We start from the raw sequence: 22,948 nt of genomic DNA on the forward strand, positions 1-22,948 counted from the left end.
ACCTGTAAGTCCTGACACCCAAATTGGCAGTATCTCCAGAACCATCTTGCTGCCTGCTCCTCTAGGGCCAGTGGTGACGAAGGCAGTTCCTTCACCCAGTCAAATACATAACAATAAAAACCAAATACTTTTCAGCCTCAAAAATAAATAAATAAATAAATAAATTTCTTTCCTCTTGGGTAAGAGTAAGAAAGACAATGTCTATATTTGTATCAATAGACCATAACTGCTAAAGTAATTAATTTTAATGTTGCCAGTGACAACTTTAATGTTGTCACTCTGTTGGTAAAATATGATTTTGACATATTGGCTGATTGAATTAGACTTTGAAGCATTCCTTGTCTTTTTTTTTTTTTTTTAAGTACAACAGTTTTACAGAGATATAATTCAGATACCATACAATTCCCCCCATTTAAAGTATATAATCTACAGTTTTTAGATTATTCACAGAATTATGAGACCATTACCACAAGAACACAAATCTTCAACAACGCCCCCCCCCCTCCGCAAGTCCCATATCCATTAGAATTCACTCTTTGTTACCCTTCTTTACCCTTCTACTCTCTCCCCCAGCCCAATGCAGCCACTAATTTAATATTTACTTTTAGTGTCTATAGATTCACTCCCTCTGGATATTTCATGTAAACAAAAATCATAAAATATGTGGTCTTTAATGATTTGCTTCTTTTACTTAGCTTAACATTTTCAGGATTCAACTATATTATAGCATGTATCAGTATTTCATTCCTTTTCAATGCCAAATTGTTACAATTAATTGTTGTTACAATTAATGAACCAATATCGATATATTATTATTAGCTAAACTATCTATGGTTTACATTAAAGTTCACTATTGTACAGTCCTATGGGCTTTGACAAATGCATGTCACTCTCCACTACTACAGTACCATATAGAATAGTTTCACTGCCCTCAAAATCTCCTGTGTTCACCTATTTATTCTCTCTTTCCTCCTGAACTGATCACTGGCAACCACTGATTTTTTTGCACTGTCTCTATAGTTTCGCCTTTTCCAGCATGTCATAGAGTTGTAATCTTAAGTATGTAGCCTTTTCAGATTGGCTACTTTTGCTTAGGAATATGCATTTAAATTCCTTCATGTCTTTTAATGACTTGGAGCTCATTTCTTTTTAAATATTTTTCAAATAATATTTTATTGTCTGTTTATTCATTCACCTATTGAAAGGCATCTTGGTTGCTTCCAAGTTCTGGTGATTCTGAAAAAAGCTGCTATAAATATTCAAGTCTATATTTATTTTGTGGACATAAGTCTTCAACTCATTAGGGTAAATATGAAGAAGCATAATTGCCTAAGCATGTGGTAAAACATGTTTAGCTTTATAAGAAACTGCTGGACTGTTTTCCAAAATGGGTGTTCATTCCCACAAGCCATGAGTAAGAGTGCTTGTTTCTCCACATCCCTTGCCAGCATTTGGTGCTATCAGTGTTTTGGATTTTGGACATCCTAATAGGCACATGTAGTATCTCACTGTTGTTTTAGTGTGCATTTCTCTGATGACATATGATCTTTTCATATGCTTGGTGACATGTGTATATCTTCTTTGGTGAGGTGTCTGCTTAGACCTTTTGCCCATTTTTAAAATCAGGTTGTTTTATTTTCTTACTGTTGAGTTTTAAGTGTTCCTTGTATATTTGGTTATAAGTCCTTTGCCAGATATGTGTTTTGAAACTATTTTCTCCTTGTTTGTAGCTTGTCTTCTTATTAACTTCACAGTATTTTTCACAGAACATGTTTCTAATTTTAATGAAGTCTAAATATCAATTTTTTTCTTTCATGGTTCATGCTTTTGGTATCTAAGAAATAACCAACAAACCCAAAGTTACCTAGATTTTCTTATCTTCTCATAGTTTTATAGTTTTGCATTTTATATTCAGGTATCTGGATTCATTTTATTTTATTTTATTTTTAAATTTAAATTCAACTAATTAAAATAAATATTATTGGTTTCAGAGGTAGAGTTTAGTGACTCATCAGTCTTATATAATACCCAGTGCTCATTACATCACATGTCCTCTTTAATGTCCATCCCCAGTAACCCCATCCTTCCATCTCCCTCCCCTCCAGTGACCCTCAGCTTTTTTCCTTTTTTTTTTTTTTTTTAGCTTTTTTCCTATACTTAAGAGTCTCTCATGGTTTGTCTCCCTCTTTAATTTTGTCTTGTTTTATTTTTTCCTCTCTTCCCCTATGATCCTGTTTTGTTTCTTAAATTCCACATGAGAGATCATATGATAATTGCTTTTATCTGATTGACTTATTTTATTTAGCATAATATCCTTCAGTTCCATTCATATCATTGCAAATGGCAAGATTTCAGTTTTTGATGTCTGAGTAGTATTCCATTGTGTGTGTGTGTGTGTGTGTGTGTGTGTATATATATATACATATATATATATATATATGTATATATATATACCATCTCTTCTTTATCCATTCATCTGTTAATAGACATCTAGGCTCTTTGCATAATTTGGCTCTTGTGGACATTATTGCTATAAACAGTGGGGTGCAAGTGCCCCTTTGGATCACTACATTTGTAGCTTTGAGGTAAATACCCAGTAGTGCAATTACTAGGTCATAGGGTAGCTCTATTTTCAACTTTTTGAGGAAACTGTTTTCCAGAGTGGTTACGCCAGCTTGTATTCCCACCAGCAGTGTAGAGGGTTCCTCTTTCTCCAAATCCTCAACAACATCTATTGTTTCCCGTCTTGTTAGTTTTTGCCATTCTCGCTGGTGGAGGTAGTATCTCATTGTGGTTTTGATTTGTATTTCCCGGATGCCGAGTGATGTGGAGCTTTATTTCACATGTCTGTTGGCCATTTGTATGGGTTTTTTGGAGAAATGTCTGTTCATATCTTTTGGGTGGTGAGTTTGATCAGTTCTTTATAGATTTTGGATACAAGCCCTTTTTCTGATATGTCATTTGTAAATGTTTTCTCCCATTCCATAAGTTGTCCTTTGGTTTTTTCAACTGTTCCTTTGCTGTGCAAAAGCTTTTTATCTTGATGAAGTCCCAATAGTTCATTTTTGCCTTTGTTTCCCTTGCCTTTGAAGACATAACTAATAAGAAGCTGCTGTGGCTGAGGTCACAAAGGTTCCTGCCTAGGTTCTCCTCCAGAATTTTGATGGATTTCTGTCTCACATAGGTCTTTCATCCATTTTGAGTCTATTTTTGTGTACAGGGTGAGGAAATGGTCCAGTTTCATTCTTCTGCATATGGCTGTCCAATTTTCACACCACCATTTGTTGAAGAGACTATCTTTTTTTTCATTAGATACTCCTTCCTACTTTGTTGAAGATTAGTTGACCATAAAGTTGAGCATCCATTTCTGGGTTCTCTGTTCTGTTCCATTGATCTATGTGTCTGTTTTTGTACCAGTACCGTACTGTCTTGATGATTATGGTTTGTAATAGAGCTTGAAGTCTGGAATTATGATGCCAACAGCATTGGTTTTCTTTTCCAACATTCCTTTGGCTACTTGGGATCTTTTCTGGTTCCACGCAAATTTTAAGATTATTTGTTCCAACTATGTGAAATAAGTTGATGGTATTTTGATAGGGATTGCATTGAATGTATAGATTACTTTAGGTAGCATAGACATTTTAACAATATTTGTTCTTCCAGTCTATGAGCATAGAATATTTTACCATTTCTTTGTGTCTTCCTTAATTTCTTTCATGAGTGTTCTATAGTTTTCTGAGTACAGATCCTTTACCTCTTTGGTTAGGTTTATTCCTAGGTATCTTATGGGTTTTGCTGTAAACAGGATTGACTCCTTAATTTCTCTTTCTTCTGTCTCATTCTTTGTGTATAGATATTCAACTGATTTCTTGCATTGATTTTTATATCCTGCCACTTTGCTGAATTCCTGTATGAGTTCTAGCAATTTTGAGGTGGGGTCTTTTTGGGTTTTCCACATAGGGTATCAGTGTTCTCTGCAAAGAGTGAGAATTTGACTTCTTTTTTGCTGATTCAGATGCCTTTTATTTCTTTTTTGTTGTCTGATTGCTGAGGCTAGGACTTCTAGTACTATGCTGAACAACAGTGGTGGTAATGGACATCCCTGCCACGTTCCTAACCTTAGGGGAAAAACTCAGTTTTCCCCATTGAGAATGACATTTGCTGTAGGCTTTTTCTAGATGGCTTTTGTGATATTGAGATATGTTCCCTGTATTCCTGCATTGTGAAGTGTTTTAATCAAGAAAGGATGCTATACTTTGTCAAATGCTTTTCCTGCATCTATTGATTGAGAGGATCATATGGTTTTTGTCTTTTGTTTTATTAATGTAGTGTATCACATTGATTGATTTGTGAATGTTGAACAGCCTTTGCAGCCCAGGAATAAATCCCACTTGGTCATGGTGAATAATCCTTTTAATGTACTGTTGGATCCTATTAGCTAGTATTTTGGTGGGAATTTTTGCATCCATGTTCATCAGAGATATTGGTCTGTAATTCTTTTTTTGTGCTGGGGTCTTTGGTTTTGGGATCAAGGTAATACTGGCCTCATAAAAAGAGTTTGGAAGTTTTCCTTCCATTCCTATTTTTTGAAGCAGCTTCAGAAAAATAGATATTAATTCTTCTTTAAATATTTGGTAGATAACTCTGGGAAACAAACAAGGGGTGGTTGAAAGGGAGATGGGTGGGGGGTTGGGGTGACTGGGTGACGGGTACTGAGGGGAGCACTTGATGGGATGAGCACTGGGTGTTATGCTATATTTTGGCAAATTGAACTCCAATTAAAAAAAATTTTATATATATAAATATATATATAGAATTCCCCTGGGAAGCCATCTGGCCCTGGATTCTTGTTTTTTGGGTGATTTTTGATTATTGATTCACTTTCCTTGCTTGTTATAGGTCTGTTCAGATTTTCTATTTCTTCCCGTTTCCAGTTTGGTAGCTTATACATCTCTAGGAATGCATCCATTTCTTCCAGATCACCTAATTTGTTGGCATATAGTTGTTCATAATATGTTCTTATAATTGTTTATATTTCTTTGGTGTTGGTGGTAATCTCTACTATTTCATTCATGATTTTATTTATTTGGGTCCTTTCTCTTTTCTTTTTGATAAATCTGGCCAGGGATTTATCAACCTTATTAATTATCTTAGTTTCGTTGATCTGTTCTACTGTTCTTTTGGTTTCTATTTCATTGGTTTCTGCTCTAATCTCTATAATTTCTCTTTTCCTGCTGGGTTTAGGCTTTATTTGCTGTTCTTTCTCCAGCTTCTTTAGGTGTAAGGTTAGGTTTTGTATTTGAGACCTTTCTTATTTCTTGAGAAAGGCTTATATATTGCTATATACTTCCCTCTTAGGACTGCCTTTGCTGCATCCCAAAGATTTTGAACAGTTATGTTTTCATTTCCATTTGTTTCCATGAATTTTTTAAAATTTCTTTTTGATTTCCTTGTTGACCCATTCATTGTTTAGTAGGATGCACTTTAGCCTCCATGTATTTGGGTTCTTTCCAAATTTCCTCTTTTTACTGAGTTCAAGTTTCAAAGCACTGTGGTCTGAAAATATGCTGGGAATGATCTCCATCTTTTGGTACCAGTTGAGACCTGATGTATGTCCCAATGTGTGATCTATTCTGGAGAATGTTCCATGTGCACTTGAGAAGAATGTGTATTTTTTTTGCTTTAGGATAGAATATTCTGAATATATCTGTAAAGTCTATCTGGTCATTCAAAGCCCTTGTTTTCTCATTAATCTTCTACTTAGATGATCTGTCCATTGCTGTGACTGGGGGGTATTAAAGTCCCCTACTATTATTGCATTATTATCAAAGTTTTTTTAATTTTGTTATTAATTGGCTTATATAATTGGCTGCTCCCATGTTAGAGGTATAAATATTTACCATTGTTAGATCTTGTTGGATAGACCCTTTAATTATGATATAGTGTCTTTCCTCATTTCTTATTACAGTCTTTGGTTTAAAATCTAATTTGTCTGATATAAGGATTGCTACCCCAGATTTCTTTTGATGTCTATTAGCATGATAAATGGCTTTCCACCCCCTCACTTTAAATCTGGAAGTGTCTTTGGATATAAAATGAATCTCTTGCAGACAGCATATCAATAGTTCTTGCTTTTTTAAATCCAGTCTGATAATCTATGTCTTTTGATTGGGGCATTTAGCCCATTAATATTCAGAGTAACTATTGAAAGATACAAATTTTATGCCATTGTATTTTCTGTAAAATCACTGTTTCTATATATTGTCTTTGTTCATTTCTAGTCTATGCTACTTTTGGGCTCCCTCTTCACTTAAAGTGTCTCTTTTAATATTTCTTGCAGGGCTTGTTTAGTGATTAAGAATTCTTTTAGTTTCTGTTTGTTCTTGGATATTTTTATCTCTCCTTCTATTATGAGTGACATGCTAGTTGGAAAAGTATTCTTGGCTGCATATTTTTCTCATTTAGCACCCTGAATATATCATGCCAATTCTTTCTGCCCTGCCAGGTCTCTGTGGATACATCTGCTGCCAGTCTAATGTTTCTACTCACTTGGGTTGTGGATCTCTGGTCCTGAGATGCTTTCAGGATTTTCTCTTTGTCTCTGAGATTTGCAAGTTTCACTATTATATATTGGGCTATTGATCCATTCTTAATGATTTTAAGGGGTGCTTCTCTGTGCCTCCTAGACTAGGATAACTGTTTCCTTCCCCAGATTAGGGAAGTTCTCTGCTATAATTTGCTCCAACATACCTTATGCCCCTCTCTTTCCTCTTTTTCTGGGATCCCAATTATTCTAATATTGTTTTGCTTAATGGTATCACTTATCTCTTGAATTCTCCCCTTGTGATCCAGTAGTTATCTCTCTTTTTCTCAGCTTCTTTATTCTCTATCATATTGTCTTCTATATCACTAACTCTCTCTTTTGCCTCATTTATCCTAGCAGTTAGAGCCTCCATTTTTTGTTGCATCTCATTAATGGCCTTTTTGATTTCCATTTGATTAGATTTTAGTTCTTTTAATTCTCCAGAAAGGGATTCTCTAGTGTCTTCTATGCTTTTTTCAAGCCTAGCTAATATCTTTATAGTCATTATTCTGAATTCTAGTTCTGATATCTTACTTATGTCCATACTGATTAGGTCCCTGGCAGTCAGTACCTCCTGTTCTCTTTTTGGAGGTGAATTTTTCCATCTTGTCTTTCTGTTCAGAGAAGAATATATGAATGAGACGATAAACTACTAAGATGGCAACAATGACCCCAGAGAAATATACACTAAACAAATTAGAAGAGACCTGAAACAAACAAACAAAAAAGAATATCAGACATGTGAACAGATTAGAGCAATACACTGGATCCTGGGTGTATTTTGGCCTGTTTGTTAGAAAACTAGATCCCAAAATTGTAACAAAAGAAAAACTTAGATATATATAAAAAATTAAATATAATGAAAGGATAGAATGTAACTGTAAAAATGAAAATTGAAAGACAATAAAAAAGAGAGAAGAAATGTAACTAGACAGGTGGACAGAACAGAGCAATACCATATTCTGAGTGTATTTTGGTCAGTTTGTTAGAAGAAACTACATCTCAGAATTATAAAGAAAGAAAAAAAAATATAATATACAAAAATAAAATTAAATACATTGAAAGGCTAGAATGTAATAAGATGAAAATTTAAAAAGATTTTAACAAAATAGAAAAAAAAACAAAAAAAAAAGGGGGGGGAAGAAGAAAAGAAAGTGAATATGATCAGACAGGTGAAGAGAACAGAGCCATACACTATATTCTGGGTATATTTGGTCTGTTAGAAGAAACGACATCCCAAAATTATAAAGAAAGAAGAGCTTATATATATACAAAAGTAAAACTAAATACAATGAATGGGTAGAATGTAACTTGCAGAAAGTGGTTGCTTTTCTATTTGTAGTGTTGTAGCTATTCTTTTCTCAGATCTTTGGTTGAGTTCACAAGCGTTCAGAATGATTTAATAGCTGTCTAGCTGAATTCCTGGGACCAGGTGAAACTAAGGTTTCCTACTCCTCCACCATCTTGGACTCTCCTGGATTAATTTTATATTTTAAATGTGCATGCCCAGCTGTTTTTTCCATGCTCAGCTATTTTTTCCCTTGACTTGCCTTTGCTCCTTTGTCAAAGATTGGTTATATTTGTAGAGGTCTATTTCTGTCTGGATTTTCTATTTTAGGTTCTAATGACCTATTTGTCTATACTTTCACCAATACTACAGTATTTTGATTACTATTATTTTATAGTAACTCTTGAAGTTGGGTAATATCAGTTGCCTGGTTTTGTTCTTTTCTTCAGTATTGTCTTGGCTAAACTGAGTCTTTTAACTTTCAATAAAAACTTTAGAATCAGTTTGTTGATATCCACAAAATAACTTTCTGTGATTGTTAAGACTGATATGGACTGACATCGTAATAATACTAAGTCTTCTTATCTATGAACATGATGTATCTTCCCATTCATTTAGGTCCTCTTGATTTCTTTCATCAGAGTTTTGTAGTTGTCTTCATATATAACTTGTAAATATTTTGTTAGATTTATACTTATAAACCCCCTTTGGATGCTAAAGTAAATTGTATTGTTTTTAATTTCAAATTCCAATTGTTCATTGATGTTTGTATATTAACCACATATCCTATAACATTGCTATAATCACTTGTTACATTTAATTCTTTAGAATTTTCTACATAAACAATCATGTCATCTGCAAACAAAGTCATTTTTCTTCCTTCCCAATCCTTTTACCTTTTATTTCCTTATTTTATCATACTAGCTAGAACTTCCAGTATGATGTTGAATTGGAGTGTTAAGAAGGACATCCTTTTCTTGTTCCCTGTCTTAAGGAGGAAAAGCATCTAGTTTCTCACCATTAAGTATATTAGGTATAGGTTTTTTAGTAAGTGTTATTTATCAAGTTGAGGAAGTCTCCCCCTGTTCTAGGTTTCCTGAGGGTTTTTTTTTTTTTTTTTTTTAGGAACTTTAAAACTTAATGAGTGTTAGGTTCCCACAAATTTTGATAAATTGCATTCTAATTTTATTTTAGTTCATATTTTTTAATTTCTTTGGAGACTTCATCTTTGACTTATGTGTTATTTAGAAATAGTTTTGCTTAATCTCCAGATATTTTGGGACTCTTTCAGCTATCTTTCTATTATTGATTTCTAGTTTAATTCCATTGTGACCTGATAGCATACTTTGATCAATTCTATTTTTCAAAAAACTTGCTAATGTGTGCTTTATGGCCTAGAACGTGGTCTATCTTGGTGTCTCATGTGAGCTTGAGTTAAAAGTGTATTCTGCTGTTGAACAAACATTCTCTTAATGTCAATTACATGTAATGAATTGATGGCTCTGATCTGTTCAATTATATCCTTACAGATTATGTCTGTTGGATCTGTTGATTATTGACAGAGAGGTATTGGAGTCTTCACCTATAAGAGTACATTCATCTCTTTGCTGTTCCATGAGTTCTTGTCTAATATACTTTGATGCTCTGTTGTTAGGTGCACTGAGGATTACTATGTCTTCTTAGAGAACTGACTCCTTTATTATTAGGCCGTGCCTCTTTTTATTCCTGACAATTTTTCTATTCTGAAGTCAGCTTTGTCTGAAATTAATATAGCTCCTTCAGCTTCTTTTATTAGTGTTAGTATAGTGTATCTTTCTCCATCCCTTTATTATTAATCTATTTGTCTCTTCATGTTTAATGTGCATTTCTTACAGAGAACAGTCTTTTTTTTAAATCTACTCACACAGTTCTGTCTTTTAATTAGTATATTTAGGCCATACATTTTTACAGTGATTACTAGTTAATATATTTCATATTCATAACTATTTTCTATTTATAATACTTTCTTACTCTTTCTTTGTCTTCACTTTTTTTTTTTTTTTGCCTTCTCTGGTTTTAATGATCTACTTTCTCTCCTTTCTTAGCATTTCAATTATATATTTTTTAAATGTTTTTAATGGTTGGCTTAGAGTTCACAATTTACTTTTACAACTAAATTGTCCACTTTTACATAATACTATACCATGTCATGGGAAGGGCAGGTACCTTATGATAGTTTATCCAATTCCTCCCTCCTATCTCTTATATTGCTTTCATACATTGCATTTGTTCATAACCCTAATCACCTAATACATTGTTACATTATATTTGAAACCATATATGTTAAGCCAATAAGAAAAAAAGGATATTACTTAATCTTTACCAATTCCCTCTTTGATGTTATGGCTTTCTTTATGAATATCTGAATTTTTGACCTACATTATTTTACTTCTCCCTGGAGAGTTTTTTTTTTTAATTTTTATTTATTTATGATAGTCACACACACACACAGAGAGAGAGAGAGAGAGAGAGAGAGAGAGAGAGGCAGAGACATAGGCAGAGGGAGAAGCAGGCTCCATGCACCGGGAGCCCGACGTGGGATTCGATCCCGGGTCTCCAGGATCGTGCCCTGGGCCAAAGGCAGGTGCTAAACCGCTGCGCCATCCAGGGATCCCTCCCTGGAGAGTTTTTAACATTTCTTGCAAAGCAGGTGTGTGAGCAACAAATTTCTTCAATTTTTGTTTGTCTGAGAAAGTATATATTTCTCTTTTACACTTGAATAATTTCACTGGACACAAGTTCTAGCTTGGTGTATTTTTCCTTTTAACACTTTAAGTATTTTACTCCACTCTTGTTTTGAAAGAGAAGTCCAATGTAGTCACTATTCTTGTTCCTGTATAGGTAAGGCTTGTTTTTTCCCCCCTTCTCTGGCTTCTTTCAAGATTTTCTTTGGAAAACAGTTTGCACATGAAATATGTAGATGCCAATTTTTAGTATTTACCATAATTGGTGTTCTCTGAGGTCTGGGTCTAAGGATTTATATATGTCATTAATTTTGGAAAATTCTCACCAATAATTATTTCAAGGATTTTCTGTTCCTTTCTCTCTTTCTTCTACTTCTGGTATTCCCGTTACATATATGTTATACCTCTTATAATTGCCCCACAGTTCTTTTTTTTTTTTTAAGATTTTGTTTTTATTATTTATTTGTGAGACACACACACACACATACAGAGAGAGAGAGAGAGAGAGAGAGGCAGAGGCATAGGCAGAGGGAGAAGCAGGCTCCATGCAGGAAGCCTGACGTGGTACTTGATCCCGGGTCTCGGGATCCCTTGATCCCGGTCTTGATTCCGGGCTGAAGGTGGTTCTAAACCGTTGAGCCACCAGGGCTGCTCTGCCCCACAGTTCTTGGCATTTTATTTTATTTTTTCATTCTTTTATCTCTTTGTTTTTCAGTTTGGGAAGTTTTTATTGACAAATATTCATGTCTACTATTTCCTTACAGTTGTTCAGGCAACTGATGAGTCCATCAGAGGCATTCCTTATTTATGATACAGTGTTTTTTTTATTGCTAACATTTACTTTAGATTTTTTTTATTAGCATTTTTATCTTTCTGCTTATATTATCCATCTGTTCTTGCATGTTGTTCACTTTTACCATTAGAGTCCTTAGTATATTAATCATAGTTATTTCAAATTTCTAGTCTGGTAATTTCCAAATATCTGTCCTATCTAAGTCTGGTTCTGACACTTGCTCTGTCTGTTCAGACTGTGATTTTTTGTCTTGAGCTGCCCTGTTATTTTTTTGTTGAAAGCCACACATGATGTATTGGGTAAAAGGAATGAGGCAAATAGGGCTTTTGGGTGAAGTTTCATGTTTCTCTGACTAGAAATAGTCTGTTTACTGTTTGTTGGAGCTGTGGTAGTAGAGGTTAAATTTGTATCCAGTGTCCTTGTTTTCATCCTCCTGCTGTCTTTAGGTTTCCCTAGAGACTCCTTCTTAAATAGAGTCTGAGTCTTACACTTCTTTCATTGGCAGTCCCACATATTCATGAAAGAGACAGTGATGTGGTAAGGTGAAGGAGAGGAGAATTATTTTGTAGTATTATGATTAGATCTCAGACTTCTGTGAACCTGAGTTATGTTATTTCTCTTCCCCCACATCAAAAACTAGAAGGTGCTAGAGATGAGTATTTCCCCTACATTAGCTTGGAAGGCTCTGGTAAGCCCAAGGTGATAAGCCTCTGATAAGATAGTTTCCTTTGAGTAAAGGCCTTTGTGAAGAGAGCAGGATAATCTGGGAGTATCTCAAAATGTTTGCTTCCCCCTCCAACATAATCAGGAAGGGGGTCCCTTTTATTCCTAATTAGCCATGTATTTTTATCATGAAAATGTTTAAAGCATTCTTTTAAAAATCCATATTTCATACATGGAAACATAAATCATTACTAAAAATACTTTTTTGCTAGCTATGGAAAATTTTACATTAAAATCTAAAGTTTTAATACAGAAATAACTTGGAAGTGTTATAGTAGAAATGGCCCCAAATAGAATAATAAAATTAAAAAATATCTAATAGGATTGGTATACTTGGATATTTATCACTTAAAAATTCAGTTGGTCATTGGGAAGACTAAAAATTTTATGGTTATTTTAAAATTTAATTTATAGTTTATATATGATAGTATCTCAAATTATTTCAATTCTAATTATCAGCACAGAATCAGCTTGTTTTATTTCTTAATTTCATTTTTAATGACAAATAGCAATGTAAAAAACCCTTGAACCTTTAGTTTGTGTTGGCTTCTGGGAAACAAATTATGCTTTATATACACTTCTTTATCTACCATAGAGCTTCTGCTGGAATATCTATAGTGATAGGGAAATAATTTAAAATAGGAACAAAAACTATAAACTTTCTGGTGCTAAGAAGCTTATGGAGAGAATATGAATTTTTTTGTAAGGACTTATATAAATGCATAGGTTTATACAGTATATAGAAAACCCCAGTATAATAAATGTGGCAATTCTCTCCAAAGTCATTTTTAAATTCAATGTAATACAGGAAATAATTTGGAGATACATATAATTCCCAACAGGATTTTTATAGAACTTGAGCAGTTTGTTTCAAAATTCATACAGAAGTAGAAGGAGGCAGAGAATTATGATACTTTTTGAAGACTAATAAAGGAAAGAGGCTTACCTCTCTAGACCTAATTGTCTAATTATAATCTGTTAGACATTATTCTTTTTCTTTTTAAGGTTTTATTTATTTGAGAGAGAGAGAGCACAAGTGGGGAGGAGAGATAGAGGCCATTGGAGAAGTAGGCTCCCACTGAGCAGGGAGCCTGATGTGGGGCTGGATCCCAGGACCCTGAGATCATGACCCAGGCCAAAGGCAGACGCTAAACTGAGCCACCTAGGTGCTCCCATGAGTCTACTCTGTCATGTTATACTGCTTCATGTTGTAGCAGAATAGGGACAAATAGACCAATGGAAGAGACTAGGAAAAAAATGTGTGTGTGGGTAACATGTATGGGACTTCACATAAGAAGTAGACCACATATCATTTGTCAAAATTTGCCCTATTTATTCCATGCTAAAATATTTTTTAATCTTAACTAGTATTAAAAATATCTTTTTCAAAAAAATATCTAGAAATTTCTGCTGCTTGGAGCCACAGCCATTGAAGATCGTCTTCAAGCACGTGTTCCAGAAACGATAGTGACTTTACTGAAAGCAAACATAAGAATATGGGTCTTGACAGGAGATAAACAAGAAACTGCAATTAACATAGGTAATTGATACAAAGTTTTAGAAAATCTGATTGGACAGGTATATATATCCTAGTATCAAGATGGAATTATTGAGCTTCCTTCAAGTAATTGTTTCATATGTCTTTGGCAAAACGGAGTGCAATGGAATCTTGCCATTACATGGCAGGAAAATTGAACAAACTAAGCAAAGCAAACAGTTCTGTCTCCTTCACATTGTTGAAATAGAAACTGGAGAATGCTTACATGAGTAATATGTAGTTTCTTGTTGCTTTCCTTTGAAGAAGGTAGGGCATATTTTCCCCTATAACATATATACTTATCTTTGTATTATATGTGTTTATTCATAAAAATTTTGATTATTAGTGAGAATATTTGGCTGTTTTTTTCCAAGCTCCAGTGTCACTTTTTGGTTTGTTTTTTTTTTGGGTTTTTTTTTTTTTTGGCTTTTTTCCCCTGTAACTTTACTGTATGATTGTATCTTAGGGTTGAGATGTGCAGAATAAGAGTTGAAAATCAGTTGTTAGCTGCAAATATTCAAATTTTGGTAGTGAGAAGGAATTGAAATTATTATTTTCTTAATAATCATCATGGTAGCAGCTCCAGTTAGATTAATGTATATGATAAAATGATGCACCAGACACCCCCTTTAAATGTCACCACCTATTTAGTTTACTTTCATTCACTTAATAAATATTGAATGAATACTTGCCAGGTACCAGGAAAATCTAGGAGCTGGGAATGAAAACTTGAGTAATCTCTGTCCTCATGAAATTTATATCCATGTGGAAAAGATAAAATTAATAAGCCAATCACTGTGTTTTGTAATATTGCAGTCAGTGCTAAGAATAAAAACACAGTAAGACATAGCAAGAAGTAGACAAGGTAATCAAATAGAACACCTGTTAAGACGATGACTTTTGAACCTGACACCCAAGTGGAAAGAGGGAGCAAGCGCTGGGAAGATCTCTGGTACAAGTGTTCCAGCCAAAGAGTATAATGAACATAATGGCCCTGGTGTGGGGATGTGCATACTAGAGTAACAAATGAAAAACCAGAGTAATTGGAGTACAGGGAGCAAGGCAGAGAAGATAGGAGATGAGAGCTTGTCAGGTCACAATAAGAAATGTACACAGCTTTAAGCAGGAGAGTAATAGGATCTAATTTATGTTTTAAAAATAGGGCAGCCCCGGTGGTGCAGTGGTTTAGCACCACCTGCAGCCCAGGGCATGATCCTGGAGACCCTGGATCAAGTCCCACGTCAGGCTCTCTGCATGGAGCCTGCTTCTTCCTCTGCCTGTGTCTCTGCCTCCCTCTCTCTGTCTCTATGAATAAATAAATAAAATCTTTTTAAAAAAATAAATAAAAAAATATATTTGTTGGCTATTTTATGAAGACTGGACTAAATGGAAGTCAGGAGATGAGGTAGGAAGCCTTCATCAAAGTCTAGAGAAGAGATGATGGTGACTTGTACTAGCATGTAATGGGAAGTGTGAGGGAGGGACTAAATTTGGGGTACATTTGGTAGATTGATCTCTCAGGCCTCACTGATGAGGGAGTGTGGTGAGTCAGAGTTTTGTTGTGAAGAGGAGCAGAGAAATAGGGTATAGCTGGAAGAGAACACATAGTCAATGAAGGTTGGCTATTTTTGAAGGATCTACTTACCCTCTGTAAGCATCAATTTTCATGTCTGTAGAATGGGGATAAAATAATAGTTTTAACCTCATAGGGTTATTCTGAGGATGCCTTGAGGTCATCCCTATGAAGAGCTTAGCTTGGTGTGAAGCACTTACAAGTCCTTCATGAATGCTAGATATTAACATAATTATTAAGGACTCACAAAAAGGAATGCAACCATGAGATAGTCATTCATTTAACCACCTGGCCAATTTTTGAGAACATACCACACATACTCTCCTTTCGCCAGCTCTCCCATATTTTGGCTTTAGTGTGACTTGCTGTTTCTTGATAACTATGAACTCAGTGACCACAGTAACATGATGTATATTCTCAGAGTATATCCTGTGAAGGGACTTAGCTGACAGCCCCACAGGAGAGGACAACTGCTCTCTCACCACCTTCCTAAATTGCACCTAGTCACTTTTTCCAGATCTACAACCTGAGGATTGTTTATTTTCCCTAAGCCTTTGACTGTCTCCTCAGCTCAGGACTGAATCCCAATATTGATGAGACACAGTCATTGTTGGTAGGGGAATTTTTAATCCTTATTGAATGAGACTTATTTTTGTTAGCAGAAGTCTATAATTCACTTGAAGGATTCTTTGCTCAAAATAACTGGATTCTTAGATAACTGCTATATTGAACTGCAGTCATTTCCAAAAGTAATTATTTAGTAACTGTGGTGGACTTAAAGGAAGAAAGGAAACAATCTCTCTAGTTTCCTAAAGCAGAACTTGGAAATACCTGGAAGAACCAGGCAGGACAAGAGTGAAGGGCAATGCACATGTGTGGAGGAAGGGCAATATATACATGTTGGAGGGGGAGGACACAGGGGGAGGACTGTCCCCTGAAGGGGCAGCCAGTGCATCCTTGCCTTTTGGAAATGAGTGTCTGCTAACTAAAAAGTTATTTTTAAAAAATTTTTAATTACAAAAAAATTTTTAGGGGGTGGAGGGGCAGAGAGAGGGAGAGAGGGAATCCTAAACAGGCTCCACAATCGGCATGGAGCCTGATGTGGGGTTCCATCTCACAACCCTGAGCCAAAATTGTGAGTCAGACACTTAACTGAATGAGTCCCAGGTGACCTAGGTTTTTAGTTTTTTAAAGACAGTTGAGAATTCTGTCTTCTGATGTGAAATGTCCTGATGCAGAGATGTTGCCTCGAATGTGTAAAACTTTGCAAGAGCAAAGCAAAACACGTCTGTTAGTGGAAAGCAGTCTACAATCCCCTAACCTCTTTGGAGTCCTGGGTCCCAGATCGAATTTTATTATCATCCCTGTAGAGACCAGCTAGAAGATGGAATCAGTGAACCTTGGTAAAAACCGAAGACCGTGCTGACATAATTTGTTTCTTAGGGGCTTTCTGAGCTCTAGCTTTTTCCAAGAAAAGCAATAGCCTTTGGTTAGAGAGCTCTCGTGTTACATTCATGGTTTGAATGTCTGGGAAATGAATTCAAAAATAAAAAGATTGAGCTATGTCTGAGAGCTGACATCTTTACACCTTTAGAAGAGAATGTAGAACATAGTGGTTGAAAATCACAGACTTTGGAGTTAACTAGGACCGGGTTTTGAACCTGAATCTTTTGCCTCTATATTTATGAGCTTGTACTTTTGTAGAGTTTTCTCAGCTTTAATTTTCTGATTAGTAAAATTGAGATAACCATGATATCTCTGGTGGTTGTGATGATTAAATGAGATGTGTATGTCAAGTTTTTTCCAAAGTATTGGGCACAGTGAGGGCTTTGAAAATGTTGGCTGCTGCCTTTATGAATGTTGTGACAGTTCTAATTACCATCACCTCTCATGGAGCTCAAGTTGGCTAATGTTTTTGCAGTTAAAAGACTAAAGATAGTCTTGATTCTGGTTACAAACAAAATTTGACTAAGGATTTGGCAGGAGGGTAACTTTTAGGAATCAGTGTGTCAAGACTGGTTTTTGACAATAGCCACAAGTGATTATATAAGGACTGCTGTCTCATTTTGGCCTATTTTCTAAGACTGCTAGTTCTATTAACTTCTGAAAGCTTTCTGATAATATGATTCAACATAATCTGCTGTTTCCTAAACTCAGCAGCATTTATGTTAATGTATTTCACTTACCAATATGCTATTTTTTTCTTTTGTATTAGCTTTGATTCTTTAGGTTTTAAGAGGCTTATCATATATCTATTGTAAATCTTCCTTTGCGCCCACCATGATGCTGGGTACAAGTAAGCACTCAGCACTTGCATACTGATTGAATTTCATCATAATATATAGAGACTTTTAGCCTTTGTCTATATAGAGCCAGCAACAGCAACAGATTCAGGAGAGAAGAAGATTCCTCATCGGGGCTGCACCAGAACCCACAGTGGTCAGTGGGAGGCTGGTTTGTCAGTGTCAGGCACAAATATTAACTCTCCAGCCGGGGTGCTGCTACAGAAACTGTCAGCATTAGGCAGTTAACTTTGTCAGTAACTTATTACAAAATAAAAGTGGACACATGAACATTGCAATAAAATGTATCAGGAAATCTTTAGAATTCTTTGAAAAGTTTAGAATCTCTGGTTTTGAAATATTGCTGCAATAAGGCAAAACAAATATCCACAGATTTTGAAATAGAAATCAAATTTAAAGATCATTACATTCTGTGGGGGGAAAACACTGTCTACATAGGAAGCATCAGATGAACAAATAATTGATGAAGAAGACCATTTAAAAAATGATTGTTTCCTGTAATTGGATAGGCTTTCAATAGAATACATAAGTAGGCATTTTGAATTAAGTAAAAATCATGAAGCTACTTTTGCTTTTCTGTATGATGTCCACAAGTTTCAGGAAACTTCAAAGGAAATGTTAAAATGATATTGTATAAATTTAGGTTTAAATTCCAATTTAATGAAACTGATTTATATGAATAGTTTTAGAAAATTTGACCCATAGAAATCATTAGTTACAAATGTATAAATATTTAATTTTCAAAATAATTTATCAGAAATTTATCACAGTGTCCTCACAGTCTAAAAAAAATCTTAATAGCTCCAGTAATAGTTACATCAGAAAGATCTTGTTCAAAATTTGAAATGGTCAAAAATTACTGACAATCTTGCATTTTCCAAGAGTGACTTACATTGCTTTTAATTACATATGTTGTTTGAAAATAAAGTTGCTAAAAGTGTAAGTTTTGACAATCGAATAAATGAATTTGCAGAAATGTAAGGCAGAAAAATCTTATGATCAAACAAGATATCACATTAATAGTTTTATTTTTATCACATTATCTAAGATTATGGCACCAAAACTATATATTTTTTGCAATTTGTAATTTTTTTTGTATCACCATTACCCCTGTTATGTTTCACAATTACAAAATATTTTTAAAGAAAAGCTTTATATTTTAGAATATGCAGTGGCATTGTGTTCTCCCCCGTTTTTGAACAAGAGAGATCCCATACTTTCACTTTGCCGAGAGGACCATTCTGGTGGAGGGTACTCTGGAGATTGGGGGCGAGGGGGTGTCTCCCAGATTTGTGTATAGCTGCTGAATTAAACACCTGCACACCATCTCTTTAGGACAGCCCTTAGTTCCCAGGGACAAAAACTGAATCTATAAGAAGAGAAATATTGTCCTAACTTGCTCAATATTTGCAGGGTTCTCTTCTTATACTCACTCAAATCACTACTTCCCATGATTTTCACAGCAAGGGTAATTCCTTTCATTTATCCAGCAGCTTTCTTCTTTCTTTTTTTTTTTTTTTTTTGAATTTAAAGATTTTATTTATTTATTCATGAGAGACACACGGAGAAAGGCAGAGACCTGTGAGGAGCCTGATGCAGGACTTGATCCCAAGACCTTGAGCCAAAGGCAGATGCTCAACCACTGAGCCACCCAGGCATTCCTCTCTAGCAGCTTTCAAATTGCCCCTGTGAGCCTATGGGACGAAAGGAAAGCAACTATTTTTGGATGATTTGTTATTCGTTAGTGGATGTTTCCTCAGAAACACAGTTTCTGCTTCACAGAACTTTAAAATGACTGCTTTTACAAAGACTCAAACTTTTTTTTGATAAGGGCTCATCTATCTCAGAGATAGTTTCATTCTTGTAGATACAGATATAATTTTGTATATTTGGGTCCTCATAGGCTAAATCCTCTATTTACAAAAATATTCTTAGTCTAATTTCTAAAGTGAGAATGACTTAAAGTTTTAAAATTGGAAAATGCTTCCTGAGGTGTCTAACTTGATCATTACATCGAACGTTATTATGAGCATTGGGTGAATTTATTTCCTTTAATTGTACCTAGGATTCTATTAGCATAGTAGGCATAATACTGTTGATATAGTGGCTTGATACAACAAAACTTGGCTTCTCAAGACTTGGAATTGTTATAAAGCAAACTGAATCTCGTGTCATAGAAAGATAATAAAAATAAGAATCCACAGATATTTGAAAGTACAGATTTAGGCATTAGTTATATGCACCTTCCCAACCATTTCTATTTAGGTTGCCAATTAAGATTTAAATGAACTAGTGTTTCAATTTTTTCCCTCTATAATCTCTTGCTCAGTATTTGTGGTGAGCTACTGGGCTTTGACCTAGTCATAAGGCATAGAGTATGATGAAGAAAGAATATAAGTAGATTTTTTTTTAATTTAAAAAAATGAACTCATAGAAGGCATTGAGTCTTCAAATATGTGACATCTTTATTTTTTTTTTTTGGTAGCATATTCCTGTAAATTGATATCAGCTCAAATGCCTCGTATTCGATTGAATACACACTCACTTGAGGTAAGTGATTTTTTAAAATTTGATTTAATATGAATATAATCAACTTTACTAGAGTGTTTCCCCCACATCCTAAAATCTACATAAGTTGCCTTGAACTCCCACTCAGGTCCATTAGAACATTACCTCTGGTCCCCACTTCTTGTCTCAGTCTTAGGCTAATCCTTTAACACCTCTGCTTCTGGCATTATGCCAAATCCAGTTCTCAGATTTTTTATTTTAAAAATGTAAAAAAAGAAGAATGAGGAGAAGAAGAAGAAGAGAAGAGAGAGAGAGAAGAAATATATGCATATAGCAATCTTTATCAAAAGTTTGAGTTGATCAGTGGCATTTACATTGAAGGAATATAATCTAATATTGGACCTCTTTGCCCTTAAAAATTAAATGGCTATAGCCATTTATTTTATGTTAAATATTTTTTTTACTGTGTAATTTACTTACACGTATTTTAAAAAATATAAACAGATTTCATCTATTCCTTTTCAGTCTTCTTTTTTAAAATGTAGATCTGAGTTTCTGACACATATAATAATTATTCTCCTTGAAAAATTTTAAAAATATTTCTTATGGGGCAGATCAGTTGGCAATGAATTTCCTCAGTTTTTGTCTGAGAAAGTCTTTATTTCTCTTTCACATTTGAAGGATAATTACACTGGATATAGAATTCTTGGTTGTTGTCTCTTGTTCTTTTAACACTTTCTTCTTGACTGCATGGTTTCTGATGAGAACCTGATATTTCTTATTTATTCTTCCCTTTGGCTTTTTTTAAACATTTCTTCTTTGCCTTTGATTTTGTGGTTTGAATGTGGTATGCCTAGATATAAATTTTTTGGTATTTATCCTGCTTGGTGTTTTCTAAGTTTCCTGGGTCTATACTTATGTGTTAGCCATTAATTTGGGAACATTCTTAGTCATTAGTAGTTAAAATTTTCTTTCTGTTCTGTTTTCTTTCCCTTCTCCTTCAGGTATTCCCATTAGCTATATGTTAGACCTTTTAAATTATCCCACAGTTCTTAGATATTCCATTCTATTTTTTTCCTAATTCTTATTTTCCTTTATATTTCAGTTTGGGAAATTTCTGTTGACATATCTTCAAGCTCATTAATTTTTAGACTTTGCACACTCTATCATTGAACCCAACAAGGGCATTCTTCATTTCTATTATAGTGATTTTTATTTCATTTTTATTCTTTCTTAGGCATTTCCATCTCTCTGGTTATCTTCCCATTTGTTCTTTTATGTTGTCTATTTTTCCATTAGAGACCTTAATATGTTAATCATAGTTTATTTTAAATTCACTGATACTTCCAAAATCTGTTTTCTTTGAATCTGGTTCTGATGCTTGCTTTAGTTCTTCAGACAGTGCTTTTTTTGCCATTTAGCAGGCCTTGAAATTTTTGTTGAAAGCTGGATATGATGAATCTGGTAAGAGAAATTGTTGTAGAGGCCTGTAATATGAAGTTTTATGGTAATCTCACTGTATTTAATGTTTGCTGCAGCTATATACATGAGATGCTCCACATTCCTCTAGTGTTCTTATTTATTCCCCTTTGTTGTCTTTGGGTTTTCCCAAGAACTCCTCCTTAGGTAGATCTGTGCCTCACAGTTCTTTTATGTTTAATGCACTGTTACTATACTGGGGCCCTGTTGGTGTGTGGTTAGGTGTGTTGGAAGGGAAATGTTCTTAAGATTAAATCTCAGTCATTTAGTGAACCTGTGCTACTTTGTCTTCTTAAGTATTAAGCATATTTCTTCCCTTGGGTGAGACTGGGAGGTTAGAGGGGGCTAGAATTGGGCAAACACCCTTCCATTTGGATAGGATAAAACTCTGGTAGTCTTTAACTTTGGAGATGAGGCTTTTGTTATGGAGAATGCTCTGGGCATATATCAAATGATCACTTTTCCCCTCCTGCCTGAACCATGAAGGAAGGTTTTTTTGTTTTGTTTTTTGTTTTTTTTTGTTTTGTTTTATTTTGTTTTGTTGGCTTTTCACCATGAGAACCTGGTGAGGTTTCTAGAATAAATCCACAAAAATGTGAGTCTTTGCCCATCAGGACTGCAACTCAAGAAGTTTCACTTTTGTGGTAATCCATACTCAGCCTCAGTTCCTCAAAATTACCAATTAAGTGTTCCTATCAGTTTGTGACTCAGTTCCTTCTGCTCCAGTGAAACAGCTGTGATTCTCTGTATTCACTTGTCTCTTTAGATTTCTGGGTGGACGTTTGTCCTGTGATCTCACCTGTCTCTGATAGGCCTAAAGAAGATTGGTTTTCACTTTGTTCAGCTTTTTTTCTATAAGGATGGCAGTGGTGAATTCAAGCTCTTTCTGTGTCATTGTTGAAATTTCAGTGCCTTAGACTAACTTCTGACCTTCAATTTAAGTTTGTACAGTGGACTGCATTCAAGTTTTTAAGAGGAATAAAGTTGCCTAAGTAATTAGATGAATGAGTTAGAATTTCCCAGAAGCAAATCTTGTTAATGAAGTTTGCTATGGAAAACTCTATGCCACTTAAACATTATGATTTACATAGTGACCTTGGTACATTGTTTCTCCAAGATTTTCTCTTATATTTTAATTTCCTGTAAACTTTAGTGTTATGTCATTTTCAAAACTCATTATTCTTAAATAATTATTACTTAGCTACTGATAGACTTGCTTTATAGATGAAGCATATAGTGCAATTTCCTCATATAATGTACTGTAGGTTGTGCTGTAGGATTTTACATAATTAATGTTAGGAAATGAGCAGGTAGTCATGTTCTAGAGTGAACCATGTGGGTGGAATTACCTTAACACTGTTAACATTGGCAACAGAAGAATGGTAAAGAGAAACAATTTAGGAATGGAAGAAAAAAAAGAAGACATTAAAACTAATAG

The 22,948-nt window shown here is 34.6% G+C and overlaps 1 protein-coding gene across 6 annotated transcripts in view; it reads left to right on the forward strand.

The window, feature by feature from the left end:
- LOC144295812 (phospholipid-transporting ATPase IB-like) overlaps positions 1-22,948 on the forward strand; it is a 177,972-nt gene that overhangs the window by 71,210 nt on the left and 83,814 nt on the right. For all 6 annotated transcript variants that reach the window (XM_077868330.1, XM_077868334.1, XM_077868331.1 and 3 more), the window contains 2 exons: positions 13,512-13,650; positions 20,009-20,073. In XM_077868330.1, the coding sequence (XP_077724456.1) occupies positions 13,512-13,650; positions 20,009-20,073 (204 nt within the window). The remainder of the gene's footprint in view (positions 1-13,511; positions 13,651-20,008; positions 20,074-22,948) is intronic.

This window comes from Canis aureus, chromosome 24 (assembly GCF_053574225.1).
Source record: "Canis aureus isolate CA01 chromosome 24, VMU_Caureus_v.1.0, whole genome shotgun sequence".
Taxonomy (NCBI): domain Eukaryota; kingdom Metazoa; phylum Chordata; class Mammalia; order Carnivora; family Canidae; genus Canis; species Canis aureus.